General features: G+C 43.1%; 2 protein-coding genes across 2 annotated transcripts in view; both read right to left on the bottom strand.

Moving 5' to 3' along the window:
• The window catches only part of KIAA2022 (KIAA2022 ortholog), a 175,419-nt gene extending 162,925 nt beyond the window's left edge, over positions 1-12,494 (bottom strand). Inside the window, exon 1 of the mRNA XM_008636274.2 lies at positions 244-12,494. The gene's annotated coding sequence lies outside the window, so the exon portion shown is untranslated. The remainder of the gene's footprint in view (positions 1-243) is intronic.
• A 412-nt stretch (positions 12,495-12,906) lies between these two features.
• Positions 12,907-18,929, bottom strand: part of ABCB7 (ATP binding cassette subfamily B member 7) — a 45,424-nt gene continuing 39,401 nt past the window's right edge. The window contains exons 14-16 of the mRNA XM_008636217.2: positions 18,071-18,174; positions 16,431-16,538; positions 12,907-13,898 (exon numbers count right to left, since the gene is read on the bottom strand). Of these exons, the coding sequence (XP_008634439.2) occupies positions 13,680-13,898; positions 16,431-16,538; positions 18,071-18,174 (431 nt within the window). The 3' untranslated portion in view covers positions 12,907-13,679. The remainder of the gene's footprint in view (positions 13,899-16,430; positions 16,539-18,070; positions 18,175-18,929) is intronic.

Here is an 18,929-nt window from a genome sequence, read left to right as displayed (position 1 = left end):
TCCACCAAACACCAAAAGCCACCCACCCCTGCCTGGCAAGGCTGAAAACTTCCTGATTCAAGTCAGACACTTCCAGCACAGTCACAGTCTCTGAGGCTCTCCTGGCCCCATTAAACTGTGCTGCTAGCGGGCTCTGAGCCCCCAGATCAGTCCCTGTCTAGTCCTCCATTTCTCCCCCCACCTTCCTCCCAACATTTCAACTTCATATTGTAAATCTTCCTTTAAATTGTGCATTTCTCTTACCAGTTTCCATGGCCAAGCACCTCATTATTGGTGCCTTCTGAACAGGAGGAAAGAAAAGCTCCCATTTGTGCCTGGGCCAAGGCGAGCGCTCTGTGCACAGAAGGCTCTGTGTGCCCTCCTTCCCTTGGCAGGAATAACAACCTCAGCCACTTCAGGGAAGTGACTGCATTAGCAGGGGAGAAAGGGAAAAAAAAGGGAAGAAGAAAGCAGAAGCAACCAGTAACAACCAAAAAGTCTCAGGCGTGGCCTGGTGTATTTGCAGTGAGCCAGAGCACAGGCTGGAACAAAACCTGGAGAAGGCAAAGGGATCAGGACATGAGGAACTCAAAAGCTGCTGTGGATTCACTGGAGGTTTGATCTTCTCACTGGCAGTAAATCCATGACGGGCGAGGATGAGCTGCAGAGGGGCAGGAGCAGTTTCTGGGCATCCCAGAGTTCAAAGCCAGTTGCTGCTAGCACCTGGAACTGCTGGGTGAAGATGGCAGAGCCCAAAGGGCTGGCCAGGACTCTTTGGTAACAGCTGGAAACTCAAATTCTCTTCCACATTTCCATCCTTCCCATTGCACTGTGGCTCTTCTGGGGCAGCTGCACAGACCAGCAGAGCCAAGTCCAGTTTGGTGTGGATGGAGCTGTTACTTGTAGTGTTCTATAAATTATTTCCTTTCTACAGGAAACATGAAACTCTTTGTGCCCAGAGGCACCTTGTGCTTTACACTCTTGTTTCAAGTGCAGGGGATGCTGCAGTGGTGAGCAGAGATCCCACAGAGCAGAGCTGGTTGAAGTGGTTGATTTTAATGCCAACAGAGCAGCCACAAAACATGGCCACAGAGCTCTTGCCATCCCCAGAGCTGCTTGGCCAGTCTTCAAAAATAAACCCAGTCTTACAGAAATCATAAAGGTAAATTCCTCTGTTCTCTTGAAAGGAATGTTCAGGAAATGCCCGTGGCCTTTGAACCCAAACATCCTGGAACTATTTTCCTGAAGCACCAACACCTCAGTAAGTTCCCTGAGCTGGTTTGCAATCCACCTGGATATATTCCATGAGCTGATTTGCAATTCACCTGGGTAAATTCCAAGAGTTGGTCTGCAATTCACCTCTGCCTCAGCCTGCACAATCACCGAGGTTCAGCTCTCTTTAAGCCCCATCTAATTATGCAATTTAACTGCAGCAAGAACAACAGCTTTGCTGAATATGCAACAGTCTCCTCATTGTATTTTGATGGGGGGAGAGAAAAGGAAAAGGCAATTTCATTTAAAGTTCAGGCATGTCTATGGGGCTTGTCTGATGTGAAAAAGACAGAGGCCCCTCTGTCTCAGGTGAATCTGGAGTTAAAGACACTTTCCTGGTGTGTCTCGGATGCATCCACAGCTACCTGAACACAATGGCACAAACCGTGGCGTTTTTCCTGCTCATTTTTCTTCAGGACTGTAGTTCATTAACTCCAGTAACGCAGTTTCATTAATGTGCGTTAACCAATGACTTTCCCATTACTGCTGCTGTCTCCAATCAAAGACTCATTTATGGAAAACAAGGGCAGAGGGAACAACATGCTTTGGCAGCTGTAAGATCATACGCCCAGAGCTTTATACCCTCTGTCTTATATTTTTACGTTAAAGTATCACAAGCTATTACCATATTTTTCATTATTATTTGTGGCACTAAATACTGCAGCTCCCGGTGCCAGATGGCGAATATTCAGAATAAAAATAATGCAAGGCCAATCTTAGAAAGACTCAATGTGAGTGTAACAGCATGTATTCATCCTCCTTTCCTAATGCACATGGTTAAAATATTAGCAGACTTAAAATCTGGTTTCCAATTTAGAGGAGTCACATATTACAGAATGATATGCATGCATATATACATATATTTAAATATGCACATATAAAAATTTTAATTTATTTCCATTTTATTTGCATGTTTCAAGGGTCTTAACATAATACATGGGCACATCTTCTTTCACTCTTCAGGAGGTTATTTTAACCAGGAAAGAAAACCAAATAGTTTCAAAATGGAACATAAGCAAAAACCTTTTTCTAGAAATTGTTATTGGTACAAAATACTTTTTTTTTTAATATATAAACAGCTTGAGTCCTAAACTTAACCAGATGGAAACGTGCCTACAAAGCGTTGGATCTAATTCAGAAGAGACTGACAGCCAACAGATGAGCCAATTTAGCCCATCCCATGCCAAAAATGGTCAATCATGTTATCTTATGTGTGACTCGACTCTGGCAGATGCCAACTCTATCCAAACAACTTCAAGCATCTTTTTGGAAGACTGGATTATTTTACACACACTTTCAAAAAATCATAATAATGCTCGATTTTTCTGGAAACCTTCCACTTAGCTTCAGCATTTCCACAAGAGATTTTTGATCAACTTATTTTAAGGATAAATCCTTTTATTTTATAGCCTAACAGAATAAATGCTTTCCAACCCAACAAAGCCTGTTAAAAAAATTATTAAATTGCAGTTCAGTGACAGACCCCCATTTGTTTGAGTATTCATACAAGGAAAGCTTTACACCTGTGCAAATCTTCCTTAAGCCAAATGTTTGCTTTCAACAACACAAAGAAACACGACAGGAAATACAAATTAAAGGTACTTCCTGCATCCCTCACTACCTTCCCCAGAATTAAGAGTAAAGTTAAAACAAAAGGAGTTTTTTATATGCTGAGTGATTACAACCAAGGCTTTTTAAAAAAATTGTAATTCATAATCTCTCAGTGAATTTTTTTTTGTTGCTTTTCAGAAGACCTCATCTGCCTCCACCTGCAACAGGACAGGACTTGCACCTCTGTGTCCTCTGAAACCCACCCACTCCAGGCAACACAGTGCTGGTATACTGATTTTTTTTTTTCCCTTCTTGCCCTTAATTTGAATAATAATAATAAAAAGGAAAAAAAAACCCACCCCACTAACTCAGTGATTAGTCCATCCTGACAGCATAGGACCATTCAATCCCTCTCCAATGCATCACATCCCCTGTAGTTAAGCCCTGTATCTGCTGTCAGCTTGGGCCCTGCTTAAACTCAGTCTGAATTTTAGCTTCCCACTAGCACCCTGGGAGGTCTCAGGTGATGAGATTTCTCTGTTAGACTGAGAGCTGCAGAAACCACTGTAAACACTTAGCAGCTCATCATCTTTCACTGGACACCTTGAAGGGGCACATTTTAAGAGGGACGTTTTCAAATCCATTGTTTCCAGGGAGAACAGTGCCAGCTTCCCTGCGCTGCAGAGGGCAGAGGTTCTGCTCATAGCCAGTACTTTGGGTTGTGTTCTTGACAATCACACACAAAGTTGCAATTTCATTTTCCATTTGTCCAGGAGGTAATTGCACTGCCTGTGTGAAGTGACCTTCCCACACACGGCACACGGAGCCGGCAATTATCCACAGGACATGCAGCAGCCTCTCCATTTCCAACCTTTTTATAGTGTCCTTTGTGATGGCAGTCCCAAGATTTTGAGATCCACAGACATTCATCTAGGCTGAAGTCTGGACATTTTTAGATATCTTCCTTATAGGACAAACAGATATTCTCAGTTGTGTGAGCATTTCCTTACATTGTTCCTGCTCCTCACTAAGAAGATGCTGTCAAGGTGTGTGTGACCAGTGGACTTGGCTGCAGGTGTTCACGTTGGACTTGAGGCAACTCTCACAGAAAAGGTCACAGACATTGAAAAGATTCACTTCTGCACTTCCCAGGCATAAAACACTCAGTTTTCAGTGGATGAAAACACCAGGGTTTAGGTAACCATACCCTGCTTGCATCAAACTTGTCCCTCATTTGTCCTAGCTCGTTTATGGATTACAAAATCATGGAATTGTTTAGGTGGGAAAAGATCTTCAAGATGGAGAATTCACAGACTATATTGTTCTCATACCTTATCAGCCCCAAGGCTGGTGGGAAGGTATGAAGTCCCTGGAAAAAAACAAAGACTGCTGGAGAAGCCTTTGGAAAGAATGGAAACATTAAGCTTTATCCTCTACGTGGGTTTGGATTTTTTAAATAACAATTATTTAATTTCCTCTGTTTATGGATAGTTAGTGGATAACCAAACACTTCAATCAGCCTCAGCCAGGCAGATCCCAGACTGTCAATTGGTTCCAGATAAACCTCTGGCTGAACAGCAACTCAGCACTCAGACAATGCCAAGGGCTTCCCTTTGTACTCATTACCACACTCACAGCCACTGCCCACCTCTGCTGTACAGTCTGTGATGCAAAAACTGGGTCGGGGATTCAAAAACTATGTTGGCAACAGTTGGGTGATTCAGCAAGAACAGTTTTTCTACAGCCATGTTCTTTTCTGCACCTATTTTAAAGAGCAGCACTGGCTGAATTGAATTGGCTGCGCTGCCGTTACCTGGTAAACCAGTGTTTCCTTCAGTTCCTGTTGCCACCACTCCCACAGGTCTTACAGCAGGTTCAGGAAGAACTTCAGGCCAAGTGTGTATTCAAACAAGTAGATGGTGCCTACAAAACATCATAAACTTTGTTGCACTTCAAGGAACCCTATATTCAGTCACAGGGCACAACTCATCCAGGGAGTCTTTAGAAAGACAGAGCTCTTCTCTTTGGCTGCTCACACTCCTGCCTCCTGCAGGCTGCCTGTGCTCAGATGACACCGGTGCACCTGTGAGTTTACAGCTCTCCTGCCACTGCCCATTTCAGTTTAAGTCAGGGCTGAGTTGCTCTGAACCGTGAAGCCATTAGTGAGTGTTCACTCCCCACGCTGCCAGCACTGGGCACCCCAAAGCACTCAGCAGCCAGGGCTTCACCAGCCTCCCCCATCTCTCCTGCTCCTGCAGAGTTCACAGGCCACTGCTTTCACTTCATTACCAGTCAGGGAGAAACAATATGTTGAGAAACTTCTTTTTAATCTGGCTCAAGTATTGGGATGTGGTAATTTGTATAGAAATTCACCTGGATGGTGGCACAAGTCCTCGAGGGAGACTGTTGGCTCCTGCTTTGGAACACAACCACTCCTTTTCCATGAAATACCACTCCCATCTCGCTGCAGTCAGTGGGAGTAAAAACAAGTGTGTTTAACAGATGTCACAAACCGTTCCCAGGCTGTCACAGCTTTCCAACATTTTCCAGTGGATTGTTATTACCAGATCCCTGCAAGTCAGCAGCAAGCGATGCCGCCTCTGACTCCGCTCATCCCGTTCCGACTGATGACGTGAGCTGTCAGACTGTAAACTCAGAGTTGTCAAATAGCTGTAATTTGCAGATTTAGTAAAAGAGCTTAACATTCCTTTGAGTAAAGTACTTAAGAGATGTATTCCGTGGGATTTATGGGCTGTGAAAGTCTGTGTGGTTTTTAGCTAGAGCAGGATCTCCATAGGATGGCTCGAGTGTCAGTAAAGCAGCTTTGGCCTAAATCAGAGACTGCCATTAGATGTGAGCTTATATCCCACGGAAGGAATTTCCACAGAGACTCTGATATCAAGTCTGAAAACAGCCATTTGGAGGATCTGCTTTTCTAGATACCTATTGGAATCACACGGACATTTATTTGCTGGAGCTTGACTGCTTCCCAGCAGGCTGAATAAGAGTTAGAAAGCTTAGGGCCTTCAATTAAAATAAAATAAATAATAATTTATAATAATTGACAAAACCCACATTTTTTCAGCTTCCAGAGCTGATCATCCAGTAAAAAGTAGTTTTCTGTGTTTCCCTTTTGGTTTTCACAAGTGCTATTTGCATTTGACTTGCTATCAATGATTCTTGGACCATTTCCATCAGGAAGTCATTTCAGTGCTGCAGCCCAACTTCTGTTGTTCCATTTTCACTGGACATACTTAGTACATTTATGCATACCAGGGCTCGATGGTGTGGCATTTCCTGTATGAATTAGGAGTTGAGAGCGTTACTCACCTGTGAATCACATCTCCTAAGAGAAGATACAAAGTGTTTTAAACACCCCACACCAGCAGCACATGCTGGACACATGGCTGTTGTGCCAACAAATTCTTCCCAGCATGATGCCATTGCATCGTGGAAATATCCAGCTAAATCTGGCAGAATTAAAGTAATTTGTGTACAAACCTAGCACATGAGTTGCACAAAGTCTTAAGAATATTTAAGCAACTTTCTGCCACTTTTTGGTACAACATATTTTATGATTTGAGAATTCAATACCTGCTGGAAATTCCAACTACCAGTTTTGCTGGGAACATAGGCAACAGCAACTATTAAAAAACCCACCTAATGGGCTAAATCGTGCTCATGCTGCTCTTTAGGAGGTAACATTTTAGCCATGGAGTTCTACATTTGGTGACAGAAGGTTTCTGTGGTCAGCTGGAGATTTCTAACATCAAAAATTCCAGGGACTGATAAGGAGGCAGAAGACTGAATGCAATTGCTCCATGTATTGCAGCAGTACAGCACCCAAACACACCTTCAGCAGCCAGGTTTGCTCTCTGCAGCAGCACTAAGCAGGGTTCTGCTAAACACTGATTTTTAGTGGACGTGGCATTCAAATGGATCTTTCCACACTGTGGGAATCATGTGCATGGGCTGCTGTCTGCAAAGCTCCCTGAGCATTTTGGAAGCACAGCTACCTCACCCAGATATGCTGCTGAAAATGAGACACCTGGAGAACCCCAGTAACACCTGAGCCTCAGCAGACAAGAACCACCTGGAGCAGGCTGTCAGAGCACGCTGCTGTTTCAGGTGACCCGAAGCCCAAACTGGAATATGCAGAGGCTGTCCCAGAGCTCCCCAAGCAGCATTTCACTGAACAAACCTCTCCCTGCAAGGTTGTGGCTACAGAGGTCCCAAGACAGCACAGGAGCCTTCACAGTGTCCCATCCCACCGAGGTGACCTTTGGAGGCAGCACCTCTCCACAGAACATGTGGGATAAAGCCCGGCCCTAAGAGAGAAGCTGCTAATGCTTCCTCCAGTTTATAGACAGGAAACGTTTTAGGGAGAATTACAAAATTACAGCCCCAATAAGGGGAGAGGGAGGAAGAAGAGGCACAAAGTAAGGTCACGTCTAAGGAGGAGAGATCAGCTCACACACAAAGCCCAAGGGGTCCCTGCGTGCAGCTGCTGTAATGCAGGGCCCAGATTAGCACTCAGATTGGAGTGAAGGGATTGAATGGAGAAAATCTTCCTTCACCACTAACCCAAGATCACCATTGAATTTCTCTTCCTCTGACATTTAACTACTGTAAAATAAAACATCACTTTTTTTAAAAATAAGTCTCTGTATTGTACAACATCAGGTCATTAATTTTTACCCCGTAGACTTCGGAAACACTGTGTGTGTGTGTTACTGGCACAGTCCTTGTGTGGGCTTTTTGAAGTGAAGCAATTTCCACAAGGCAGAAGGAACAACTCCAGCCTAAAATACTTGTGCCTTGTGCTCTTCCCCCTCCCTTGTATCCTGCCAAATATCCTACGTTCCTGCAATCACAAGTAGCGGCATCGACACGCGATATCACTCATCACCTTTTACAGATTCTGCAAACACTGTTTTCCCCAGAGAACATTCCCTGGTTTTAATTGTAAATAAGCTGAATCTTTTATCTGCTTTCTTCAAAAGCCAGGAAGATTTTCAATTCACTGAAGAAATAAAGATTTTTACAACTGTGTGAAAACACATGAACATGTATTTCCATGTTTTAGAAGCTCACAGCCCATTCTGTAATTCCTCCATTGCTGTTCTTGAATGGTTCTCTCCCAATACACACTGACCTTCATGTTCCATTTTCTCTAACGAGTCTAAAATGGAAACTTTTCATCTGTTCAACCTCCACTTTTCTAAATAGTTGTTGGTGTGTGCATGTGGGGAAAATCTTCAGCTGACACTTGCAGAGCACTGCACAAGGCACTCAAAGACACCCCACCACCTGATGTATTCTGCTCCAGGCTCTTCATTCCTCTCCATAATTGAGGGGAAGAACTTGTTTCCTTCTCCCTCTCCAGCACAAGGCTGAGACTTTACCAGTTTACATTGGTGTAACTTAAAATGTTTTACTTGACAATTTTATAAAGGGCATTAGAAACTGGAAATGAATGTGGGGGAGCTGTTACATGACTCTTTCAGCTTTGGGGGTGCTGTTTTACATTCTGTCCAAAGACACCAGTAAAGCATTTTGGTTCTTTTTCTTTCAACTAATAAATCCACTGTGCAACTTAGTACAACTGACACTTCTCATCTGAGGGAGATCCCAACCCCAGCCTGCAGACCTGCCTCTGGAGAAGTCCTCTCTCAAGGTCTCTGCTGGTTTTCCAGGCTGGATAAGGCTCATGGCTATTCCCTGAGTTTAGTCCCAACATCTGCAGAAGCTGGTCAAAAGTCACCTGGGAGGAATTTAAAAGATAGTTTTCAAGAACTAACCATTTAAGGATTTTCTTATAAAGACATCAGATTTATCCACTAAAGTCAAGAAGTAGCTGAATTCTATCTGCTCTATACGTTATTATATATCTATCTACAATTTATCTCTTTTGCCCTTCCATCCATGATGTGGCCATTCCATTAACATCAGCAACACCTACGGAGCACTCCTGCACAGTCCATTACAGGATTTAAAGGCAGACCAAATAAACCCTTAGAAACAGCAGCTGGAAGTTCATCCAGTCAGACTGGGAACACCCCAGGCTGCTCCAGGATCTCCCTCCCTCCCATCTATCCATCCATCCATCCATGGTGCACAACCACACAGAGCTCAGTGACAGCAGGACAGTGGCTGTTGCGGCCCAGATCAGTGCAGTGCAGTGCAGTGAATAACAACAAAAAAATATTTCCTGCATTCTGCTTTGATAATGAGCTGCAGCTGCAAGCAGAAATCCAGTCAGTGATTACAATGTCATGTCAAGGGCTCAAGCAGATTCTTAAAACTGCTCTGCTTTGACTGATCACGCGTTAAGAGTTTACATTTACAAAAATACAGTGTTTTAAAGCAAGAAACAGTCAGGCTTCTCACAAGCATGTTCATTCCCATCAGGGGGATGCAGCCAGCACGAGCTCCTCACCTGGTTTTGCAGCTCCACACACAAATGCAGGGGCTGTGAAAGCTGAGTGGGGGCAGAACCCAGGTGTGATCCATGAACTTTCCTCTCTGATGGATCACCTGGAATTCAGTCACCTTCTACCAACCCACACCCTGAGATTGGTTACCTGCTCCACTGGCACGACCAAGCACCACAAACAATTGCTGAAGTAGGACTCACATTCCATACCAGTGCCCGTTTCCTCTGGGAATTTCTGCAAAGCTGGAAGAGCCGTTGTGACAGCACAGCCATTTCTATTCACAAAGATAAATCCTTTATTTAGTAAGAATTATCTACACACAGATGAAGGACAGGAGTCAGGGTAAGGAGTCTTCCAGCAGAAGGGTTACACAATCTCATCTCAACCGAGCTGCCTGTGTTGTTCTGGAACACGTCACCTTCCTTTACAATGTCAGTTTTACATTTCCATTCTGAAAAGAAACTTGAACAAAATCTCAGTGTTGAGAGATGTAGGTAACTATTACTCCATGGAACAGAAGAGCTGAGATAACCTGAGGGATCGTCTGCAAGGAGTAAGCTTTGAACATGCACCCGGAAAAAGCACAACCTCCCTGCCAATCACTCATTAAGTTTCCTAACTTGGAGGTTAAAATAGCCCAAATTTTGTGTGTTGTGACTTGATACCCTGTGCATAAAAAGTTTTTACATGGGAATTAGGATTGATTTCTGTAAGTTCACAGTTAACAGCTCACTACACACTACAAGCAGCAGCCTCTTTTTAATGTCCATTTTCTACAAACACATTTCCTCTAAAAACAGAAAATGAAGAAAAAAAATTAAATGGCTTTTTCTACTCTAAAATTGCAGGCAAAGGTTTTATAATGGGAGTAGATAACTTGAATTTTGAAAAACAACCAGCTACGAGTCCAGAATATGAAAAGCTGTTTAGGAAAGGGATGTTTCAGTTTGCAGCAGAGCAGAATTACTGAGGCTGGGAGAGAGCCCCCATATCAATCTGTCTCTGTGAGAATTGTAAGGCTTTTCTGAGAGATGCCAGGCAGACTGTCCTAAGGGTCAGTGTGCTACACTGAGTCTCTCCAAAGCCATCACTCTCCCATTCACTACTTTAAGCATCTGCTTCAATAGTGACACTCTGGAGTCACAGTACAGGAATAAAAACTCCAGATAAAATCTAAAAAACCCAAAAAACCAGCACAAGTTTGGCTTTGCAGCAGACAGGAGACTCACCCAGTATTGCTGCTGCTCTCCACAGCAATTCACTCCAACACAGCCACCACCAAGCCAGGAATGTTTATCCAGCAACTCCATGACATGGGGAAGTTTTCAGCCATCTCCAGAAACTCGCTGCAGTTCTTTAAAACACATATTCTACTGTACAACTGGCCTCTTGTTTTAGGAATTGCCTTTGTCCAGAGTTGCCTCCTGTCATTCCATTTAAAGCTGGACAGAGCTGCAGCACATCCACTGGCACCAAAAGGATGGCATAGACAAGTAATGGCCTTAGAGCTGCATCAAACCCTACAGATTTAAACAATTATTGATCATTCCTGGCATTTACCACCTGAAAACCGTCCTCATCCCAAAACTGTAATGCCCAAGACTCTCAGTCCTTGCAAAGTCCATCCCCAGTGATAAAATCCATCAGCTTTCATCTGAAATTGTCCCCTCACAAACACAATCAGACTTGGCATTAAAGTGGCTTTTGATTCCAGACATTTCACAGACAATTCCCGATTCTGTGCACCCTGTAGGGACCTTCTGGGATGCCCAAGCCCTGTAACATGGAAAACTTTTCATTGAGAAAACCCCTTTCCCTCCATTCTAATCCTTATGCCAAAAGGAAAACTATCACAGGACTGAAATACTACTATTTACAGCCTTTGCCTTTTACCTGCTGCATGAACAGCACAGATTAATTCCAAAAATGAGCTCTTGCAGAACAGGGAGGGAAGAGCCATAGTTTGGGGTTTTGTCACAATGCAGGAAGGGAGATTCCTCATAAATAAGATTTTCAATAAACCTTTGCTTTTTCTGGCTGTTGGGAGATAACTGCACCATTACAGTCCCCTCACTGCTGTCAGCAGCTAAATCAGGAGACAATTACGGAAAATAACAGGAAGGTTGTAAGCTGGAATTCTGCACTGCCACTACATTAACTGGACTTCACTTTGCTTCTGCACTCCAAGGATGAAAATTAAAGTGCTTTTAAAATAATTTTTAACTGGAGATTGATGCCAGGTTGTCTCTTCACCTATCATTTTAAGAGAGAGAAAATAAGTAACTAGCAAGGTTTCACTCCTTTTAAGTTATGTTCCTATTTTTAGTTGTAGGGGAGGGTATAACACAAAAAAATAAATGCTATTTGCAATTACATTTCCAGAAGCACCAAATTCAGCCCTTCCCTAGTGCCCACACTGAGAAATCTTGCATCTGATTTACAAACATAATTATATCAGTGTAATTATACCGGTGTAATTCCCCAGAAATAACAAAGTTATTTTTCAGCATCCAAGAGAAAGATTTTAATTCTTAAATTCAACATGAAGCATTACACCAGGATAGCTTGTGCTAAAGAGACTCTGAATTTCCCTGGAGAGACAAGGCCTAAAAATACAATCCTGTGGTGGTGGGATGACCTGGGCTGGATGCTGGGTGCCCACCCAGCCTCTCCATCCCTGCCCTCCTCAGCTGGGCAGGGGAGAGGACACAATGAAAGGCTCCTGGGATGAGGTGGGGACAGGGAGAGATCATCACTCAGCAATTGCTGTCATGGGCAAAACAGACTCCAGTTGGGGAAATTAACTTCATTTACTGTGAATTAGAAGCGTGAGTTGGGTAATGAGAAAATGAAACAAAATCTTAAAACACCTTCCTCCCATCCCTGCCTTCTTCCCAGGCTCAACTTCACTTCAGAATTCTCCACCTCCTTTGAAGCAGTGCAGGGGGCTGGGAATGGAGGCTGTGGTCAGTTCATCACCTTGTCCCTGCTGCTCCTTCCTCCTCATTCTCTTCCCCTGCCCCAGTGTGTCTTTTCCATGTGTCCTCTTGCCACAGGGCGCAGTCCTTCAGGAAAAGGCTGCTCCAGCATGGGTCCCCAGTCTCCAGTCTCTCCAGGGGTCCTGGCAAGAGCCTGATCCAGTGTGGGCTTCCCCCAGGGTCAGAGCCTCCTCTGGGAACCTCCTCCTGCTCCATCATGGGCTCCTTCCCAGGCTGCAGGCAGATCTCTGCTCTACCGTGGACCCCCATGGGCTGCAGGGAATCTCAGCTCTGGCACCTGGAGCTCCTCCTGCCTCTCTCCTTCTTCCCTGCCCTCGTTGTCTGCAGGGCTGCTGCTCTCCCATGTTCCCACTCCTCTCTCTGGCTGCAGTTGCTCTTACACTTACAAGGCTTTTCCTCCCTTCCTAGGTCCATGATCCCAGCAGTGCAATGCCCTGTTGCTGATGTGCTTGGCCTTGGCTCTGTTGGACACAGGAAGTTTCTGGCACCTTCTCACAGCAGTGACCCCTGCAGCACTGCCCCGCCCCCCCCAACACACCTGCAGTGTCCTGCAGATCCCAAAGACTGAGGTTTCCTCCCACTGGAGAAGTTTTGGCTGTTGAAATGAGGAGATTATTACAGCAATGCTTTCAGCATTATCCAGGTCATTTTCTCATACATTAATGAGATAGTAGAAATTTATGGAAGTCTTTATTGAATCTTAATTGCTCCCTAAGACCATGACTGAACTAGAAAGAGCGACTGCATTCTGCTTTGACTACTACAGCAGATGTTGAGGATACAGAATCCTGAACTTGGATTTGTTCATTTTTCACTTAAAAATACTGTTAGTTTTCCTTTAGAATGATACCAATCCATTTCCTGATAGTGCTGTATGAAAGGTGCTTCTGAAAAGTGACAGGAGTAATTCCAGTATTTAGTTTGCTACTAGAAGCCTAATATTTTGTTGAGGCTGTTCTTACTCTCTGCAAGGAAGAAGATTTTAAACCAGAATGCCACTGAAGAATTTAAAAGACATCTTCCTCACTAGCAAATGAGTTCAAATTAGCCCAATTACAATTAAAACATGACGTATTTATCAACCATCAGTGATGAGAAATAATGTAAATCAAGGACAAGTCTGTTTACAATTTAATAATCCACATCAAGTGACTACCAGGAGAATTTACCGATGCCTAAAAAATTGCCATAAATTACACTCTTGGTTGGGAAGTTTAAAGTTTTTGAAAAAGCTCAGCTCTTGCAGATGCCACTGAATATTAGAGATTCCTAAAGATGCAAAAATAGAACTCCTTTGGTTGAAATTACGTCCCTCTGTGAAACTGTAAAATCCAAAAAATGCAAAACCCAGAAGTTTTTGAATGCTGACTTAAAAACAAGAGCTGCGCATCACCATATTCTTGTGAATTTTTAACCTGCTATACAAGATCCAGGATCATACTCAGCATGAACAGTTCCCACAGCCTTTCACACTGTTGATAATTTCTTCTTCTAGCTTCTTCCTTTCCTCCTCTTTGGATGTCCGGTTATTTCTCTCCTCCCAGTTTGGATGGTTGTGACTGTGGAGCACTTTGCTGCTCTGTGTGTGCCACATTTCATAGTAGAGATTGCTGGGATTTGCCAGGAGCTCTGCGTGCCTGCCACGTTCTGCAACTTTACCCTGCAAAACAAAGGCAGTAAGTCAGGAATCCACATCACCAGATCCTTAGGAATATGCCAGCCTATGGACCACAGGTTCATGGTATGGATTAGAGCAGTTATTAATGAGAAGGAGCTTGAGACAGCAAGGAAAAACTGAATGCACAGCGCACTCACTTGTGTGGGCACTGCCAGCAGAAAACAAGGAGCCGTGCTCGTCTCTGCCTGCAGGTGCCTTTTGTCAACCTGGACAAAATCTGAAGTCCACCAGCATGGAAAGTTTTACTGTTTAAACTGGAGGAGTTATTTAAAGTAAATGTGGACCTCTGTATGAGGAGCAAGGTGTTCAACTACTCCTGCAAAGATCACATGAATGTATCAAAACAAACACATATCTGTCTTTGCTTGGTAACAAACACACATGAAGGAGCTAAAAGAGAAGAGCAAACAGAGGGACAAGCAAAGCACACCTAAGATCAAATCCTGAAAACAATTAGTGTAAACTGTGCTTTTATAGGTGCTCTGTAGCTTGTGTCACTGTAATCACCACCACAAAAATTGTGTGAGTGGTTCAGTTCTCTGGGCTGGTCTCAGGAGCAGACAGGATTTATTGACTATCAGCATGGAAAGGAAGAGGTGGAGAGGAGAATTCCATGAGAACTCAGAGAGAAAAACACCACCACTCTTCAAAAAACCAAACTCATCTTCCTACTCCAAGAGACACATTCACTGACTTCCAATTAAACTAATATATTCATTCTCCAGCCACTCTTCCTTCTGGGAAAGGACAGCATTATACAGACAACCACACGGCTTTGATATTAGTTCTAAATTCTGATCTACAATTAAATCTACCTCCTTGTGACATCTGCTGATGGACATGCTGGGAAAAAATTTGGGTCTTGGCACTTCTATTAGTAGTTATGCCAGTGGAATCTGAACAAACATACACTTGATCAACAGAACTGCAGAATTTATTTAAATCCTTTAAGTGATTAATTTGGAGTAGAGACCAGGCTTTTGAATTATGGCTTTTTTTTAATAACTCTTGACCAATCCTCAAAAATGGAACTTCTCTGCTCAGCTCCACAGCATCAGGATCTGTATCATTACTCCAACATTTACTCACTCAGGAATGATTCTGACTTTACCTCGGCAAAGGTGCTGGAATTGTGATTCCGTGATTACCACTGCTAAGCAGAACCAGCCACAGTCATCCTGGCTCATCCCTGCTCCTGAGCCTTATTTACCCAGCTGCTAACACATCAATCCTGCTGGGATGAGAGCGGCACACGTCAGCGCTGCCTCGGGAAGCCGGCGGGCACCGGCGGGGATGCGCTGCCTCCCTCACCCTCAAGCCCATCCTTCAGGAAAAGGGAGCACCCTGGCTCCTTCACAGTTCGAGGCTGTGCTTTTCTTTTTAATTTAACAGTTACACTACAACACAAAACACACTCTTAGGAAGCTGTGAAAACTTGCATGGAAAACAAAAAGCTGCTGATTGCCTTGTGACACGTTACAAAATGCTTGCGAGATGTTTTAACGTGCACTTGTAGAAAGGATACACCTTAGGAAAGGATTGTTCAGCAAAAGCTGAAAAAACAAAGCAGATCAAAACCAAATAAAAACTCCATGGAGCATTGCAAGTGATTTATTCCACTACTTCATCCTGAGATTCATATAAAGCTGAGTTTTGTGTAGCAAATGTCACCATTTCACAAGATATTGTTCTAGTTGTCCATGAAATCATTGAATGTAGTGTAAGAATAATTTATTTGCTTTTAGATGTGTATTTTAAGTCCCTAAATACACCTATGAGCACAAGCTTATAAATAGCAACTGATAAAAATGAATGCAGAGATAAATTTAACATCTATTATCAGCAGATTAGAGCACTGTACTTTCAGCATTATCAGTTGAAAGAATAATTATGACGTTATGATAAGGACATTTGTTTATTTTAAATCTCTTGCCAGATATGGGTAATAAAGAAAAAACTGGACTTTGGATGAGTGTGAGGTAACAGCTCAACACTGACATTAGGGAACCAAATGTTGAAACGTGTTGGTTTTTTCTTAGAAGAGAAGCCTACAGAAAGGGAATAATCACACTTTTCTACAGGTACAACAGAGAATGGTGCTCAGATTTTTAACATAATTAGGTTGAACAATCCTGCAATCGTATCTGCACAGAAACAGAACATGCTGTCCTCTCTCTTTCCACTGAGAGGAAAAAATGGATGTATGTGAAAAACAGACACTCACTGAGCCATGAGAGTGAAGCCTAAATTGGGGGAACACATTAGAAAACTTCATCTGACAGAAACAGGCAAAAAATTAGATTAAAAACATGCAACAGTAAGGCATAAAAATAACAATGTACAAGAGAGTCACACAGGCCAAGTTTGGGCTGGAATTTTCAAACGTGGTTTATTTCTAAACAAAAAATTTCCAGCAGCTTGGTGGGTGTGTAATAACTCAAACTGGACACACAGAGTCCCTAAACCAAACCCTGCTGTGATGTGAAAGTCACACAGCACCAGGTGAGCCCTCACCTGATTCAGCACGATGATCTCATCTGCATCCACCACTGTGGACAACCTGTGGGCAATGAAAATCGACGTCCGGTGCTTCACCATTTCCCTCATGGCTTTGAGAATGTTCTGCAAGATTGGAATAGACACAGACTCTTACACGCTCCTGAGTGGGATGAGGAGAAATAAAATGCTGCTGGAAATATGCAAATTACTGTAAATAAGTTTTGAGAAACATCTCTGGTACTGCTACAGCTTCCCAATAACAAACAGCCACGAGTACGTACAGGAGAAACCGAAGAGTTCCAAACATGAAATATCTGTGGTTTTGCAAAGCCTCAAACTGAAAAAAAGCTTGTATTCACAGAAAAACACAGCTATCCCCAGGGACAAAGGAAGAGAAGTGTCACTTCATTTCAGGGAAAACTTCCCCACGGAGCCATGCTGCACAAGCAGCAAACAGCAGTAAAAGCATCTGAAAATAAGAACTCCTCATGGTGGTAATAATAATGCTTTCCAATGAAAGTTAAAGAAAAAAATCCCTCTCAGTATTATGCCAATGTGGAACAAAGAGCAATTCTGGGAATTATCTATCTATCTATCCAGTGTTTCCTTTGTGAGCTCTATGCCATCTTCCAAACCACATCCCTCTGCAAGGAGCACTGACTGGGAATTTGTGCCCTCACTACCCTATGTGAAGTGTCCACTTTATTTCCCTGAAAATTTTTGTCACAAAACATTTCCATTCCCAGGCATACTCTTGTGGAAAAGCCTCATTTTCATTGCTGTCGTCCATGTGCATTTCAAAACTTTCAGCTTTGCTTATAACTCTGGCATAGATACAGCAAAACAAGAGAGGAAGAACCCAAGAACTGAGTGTGATGTGGACATTTCTGGTCCATGAGGAAGCTGTGCTACATTTCAGTGCTGTGCTATATGGATGTATAGCTCATATTCTGGATGCTTTGCATCTGGAAAATGAAAGTAATTTAGTAATTACAGGTCAATAAATTCACTCAATAATCTGCATAAGTGAACAGAGCTGTAGCTTAGCTCATTTTTGATGACATTAGTTTGGGAAATTACTGCTGGTGCTGAGTTTTGTGCTTAAGCAAAGATGTTGTTATGAAGCCTGATGCAGTTCCTGTCACAGTGTCACCACATCCATGTCACAGCCCTTCCTGTGGAATGAACACAAATGAATACCAGCACTGCAGGTCACACCTACCTCATCTGCTGCACAATGAACAAGGGGGGGTTTTGTCCTGCATTATGTCCCAAATATTTGGAAAGCTGTTCTGATGGATGCTGGATTGCATCTAAACACCTTCTAAAGTGGATTGGAAAGCTTCACACTTCATGGCTACCTGAGGTATTTGCACCAGTTTCAAGGGATGAATGTGTCAAGGTGAATGGGACTTCCAGAGTGGAAACAGAAAATAGCCCAGAGACAGCTGATATCCCTCACTGTCTCCCTCCAGGTAGATGGACTGAGCATCTCTGCTCTGCTCTTAAGGACAACAGCTTACACACAGCATCTCTTAATAACGCTGAGAAAACACTTGAACAGAATTCTTTCTCAGAGGAAAAGAACATGGAAAAGCATCAGCATCAGACATCATTGCACCACTTAAATTTTGGAATTTTTTATCCCAATTTACCTCTTCTGTAATTGAATCTAAAGATGATGTGGCTTCATCATAGAGAAAAATATGTGGCTCCTTTAACATTGCTCTAGCAATTGCAACTCTTTGCTTTTCTCCTCCTGGATGAGGGGGAAAGAGGAAAGAAAAGAAACAAGATTAAGTTACAATTGTGATAGTCTAAATTCAACAGCAGGACATGATTTTTGAGGGTTGGTTCTTGGTTTATTTCCTTTTTCTAATAGACATCGTAGTTACTGCTGACAAATGTCTGACATGTTACATAAGATAGCACACAAGTTCCTGCTCCCTGGTAAATTTAGTGATTCACGATTGCTCATCCTTTTGGAAAAGGACAGAGAACTATTTTGTATCTGCTCCAAGGCAAGAGTCTCACACAGGTGAGTAACAACGCTGTACAGTTCCTCACTCTGTACACCTGGCAGTAGAAGCCCATTTTCCTGGCCTAAGCTCTGCCCCATCCAGCAACTCTGCACTCACAAATCTCGTTTTCTCTCACCAGTGCTCTGTCCATGCCTGCTGTATTGGATTTCAGGCATTTTGCTCACACATTGTGTCTTTCAGGTCTCTCCTTGATATTCATCCAACTTCCCACCCCATAATGGCAAATTTCACTCAAGAACAGTTAATATGGTACTGAAAACCACCTTCAGCCTGCAATCTACAGCCTGGTGGTTTCTGATATAACCCAGTTTCAGACTAGTTTCCTTCCTTAACAATTCTTACAGCCAACATCTACTCAAGAATAACTCAGGGCAACTTTTACAGACAGGAAAACAGGTGCACTTGAGAACTTAAAATCTGCTAAACATTTGGTACGCGACGCAAACACGTCACATTTGTGCACTTGTCCTCC

The sequence above is a fragment of the Corvus brachyrhynchos genome, unplaced genomic scaffold (genome assembly GCF_000691975.1).
Source record: "Corvus brachyrhynchos isolate BGI_N302 unplaced genomic scaffold, ASM69197v1 scaffold346, whole genome shotgun sequence".
Taxonomy (NCBI): domain Eukaryota; kingdom Metazoa; phylum Chordata; class Aves; order Passeriformes; family Corvidae; genus Corvus; species Corvus brachyrhynchos.
This window is presented reverse-complemented; position numbering and strand designations above follow the sequence as displayed.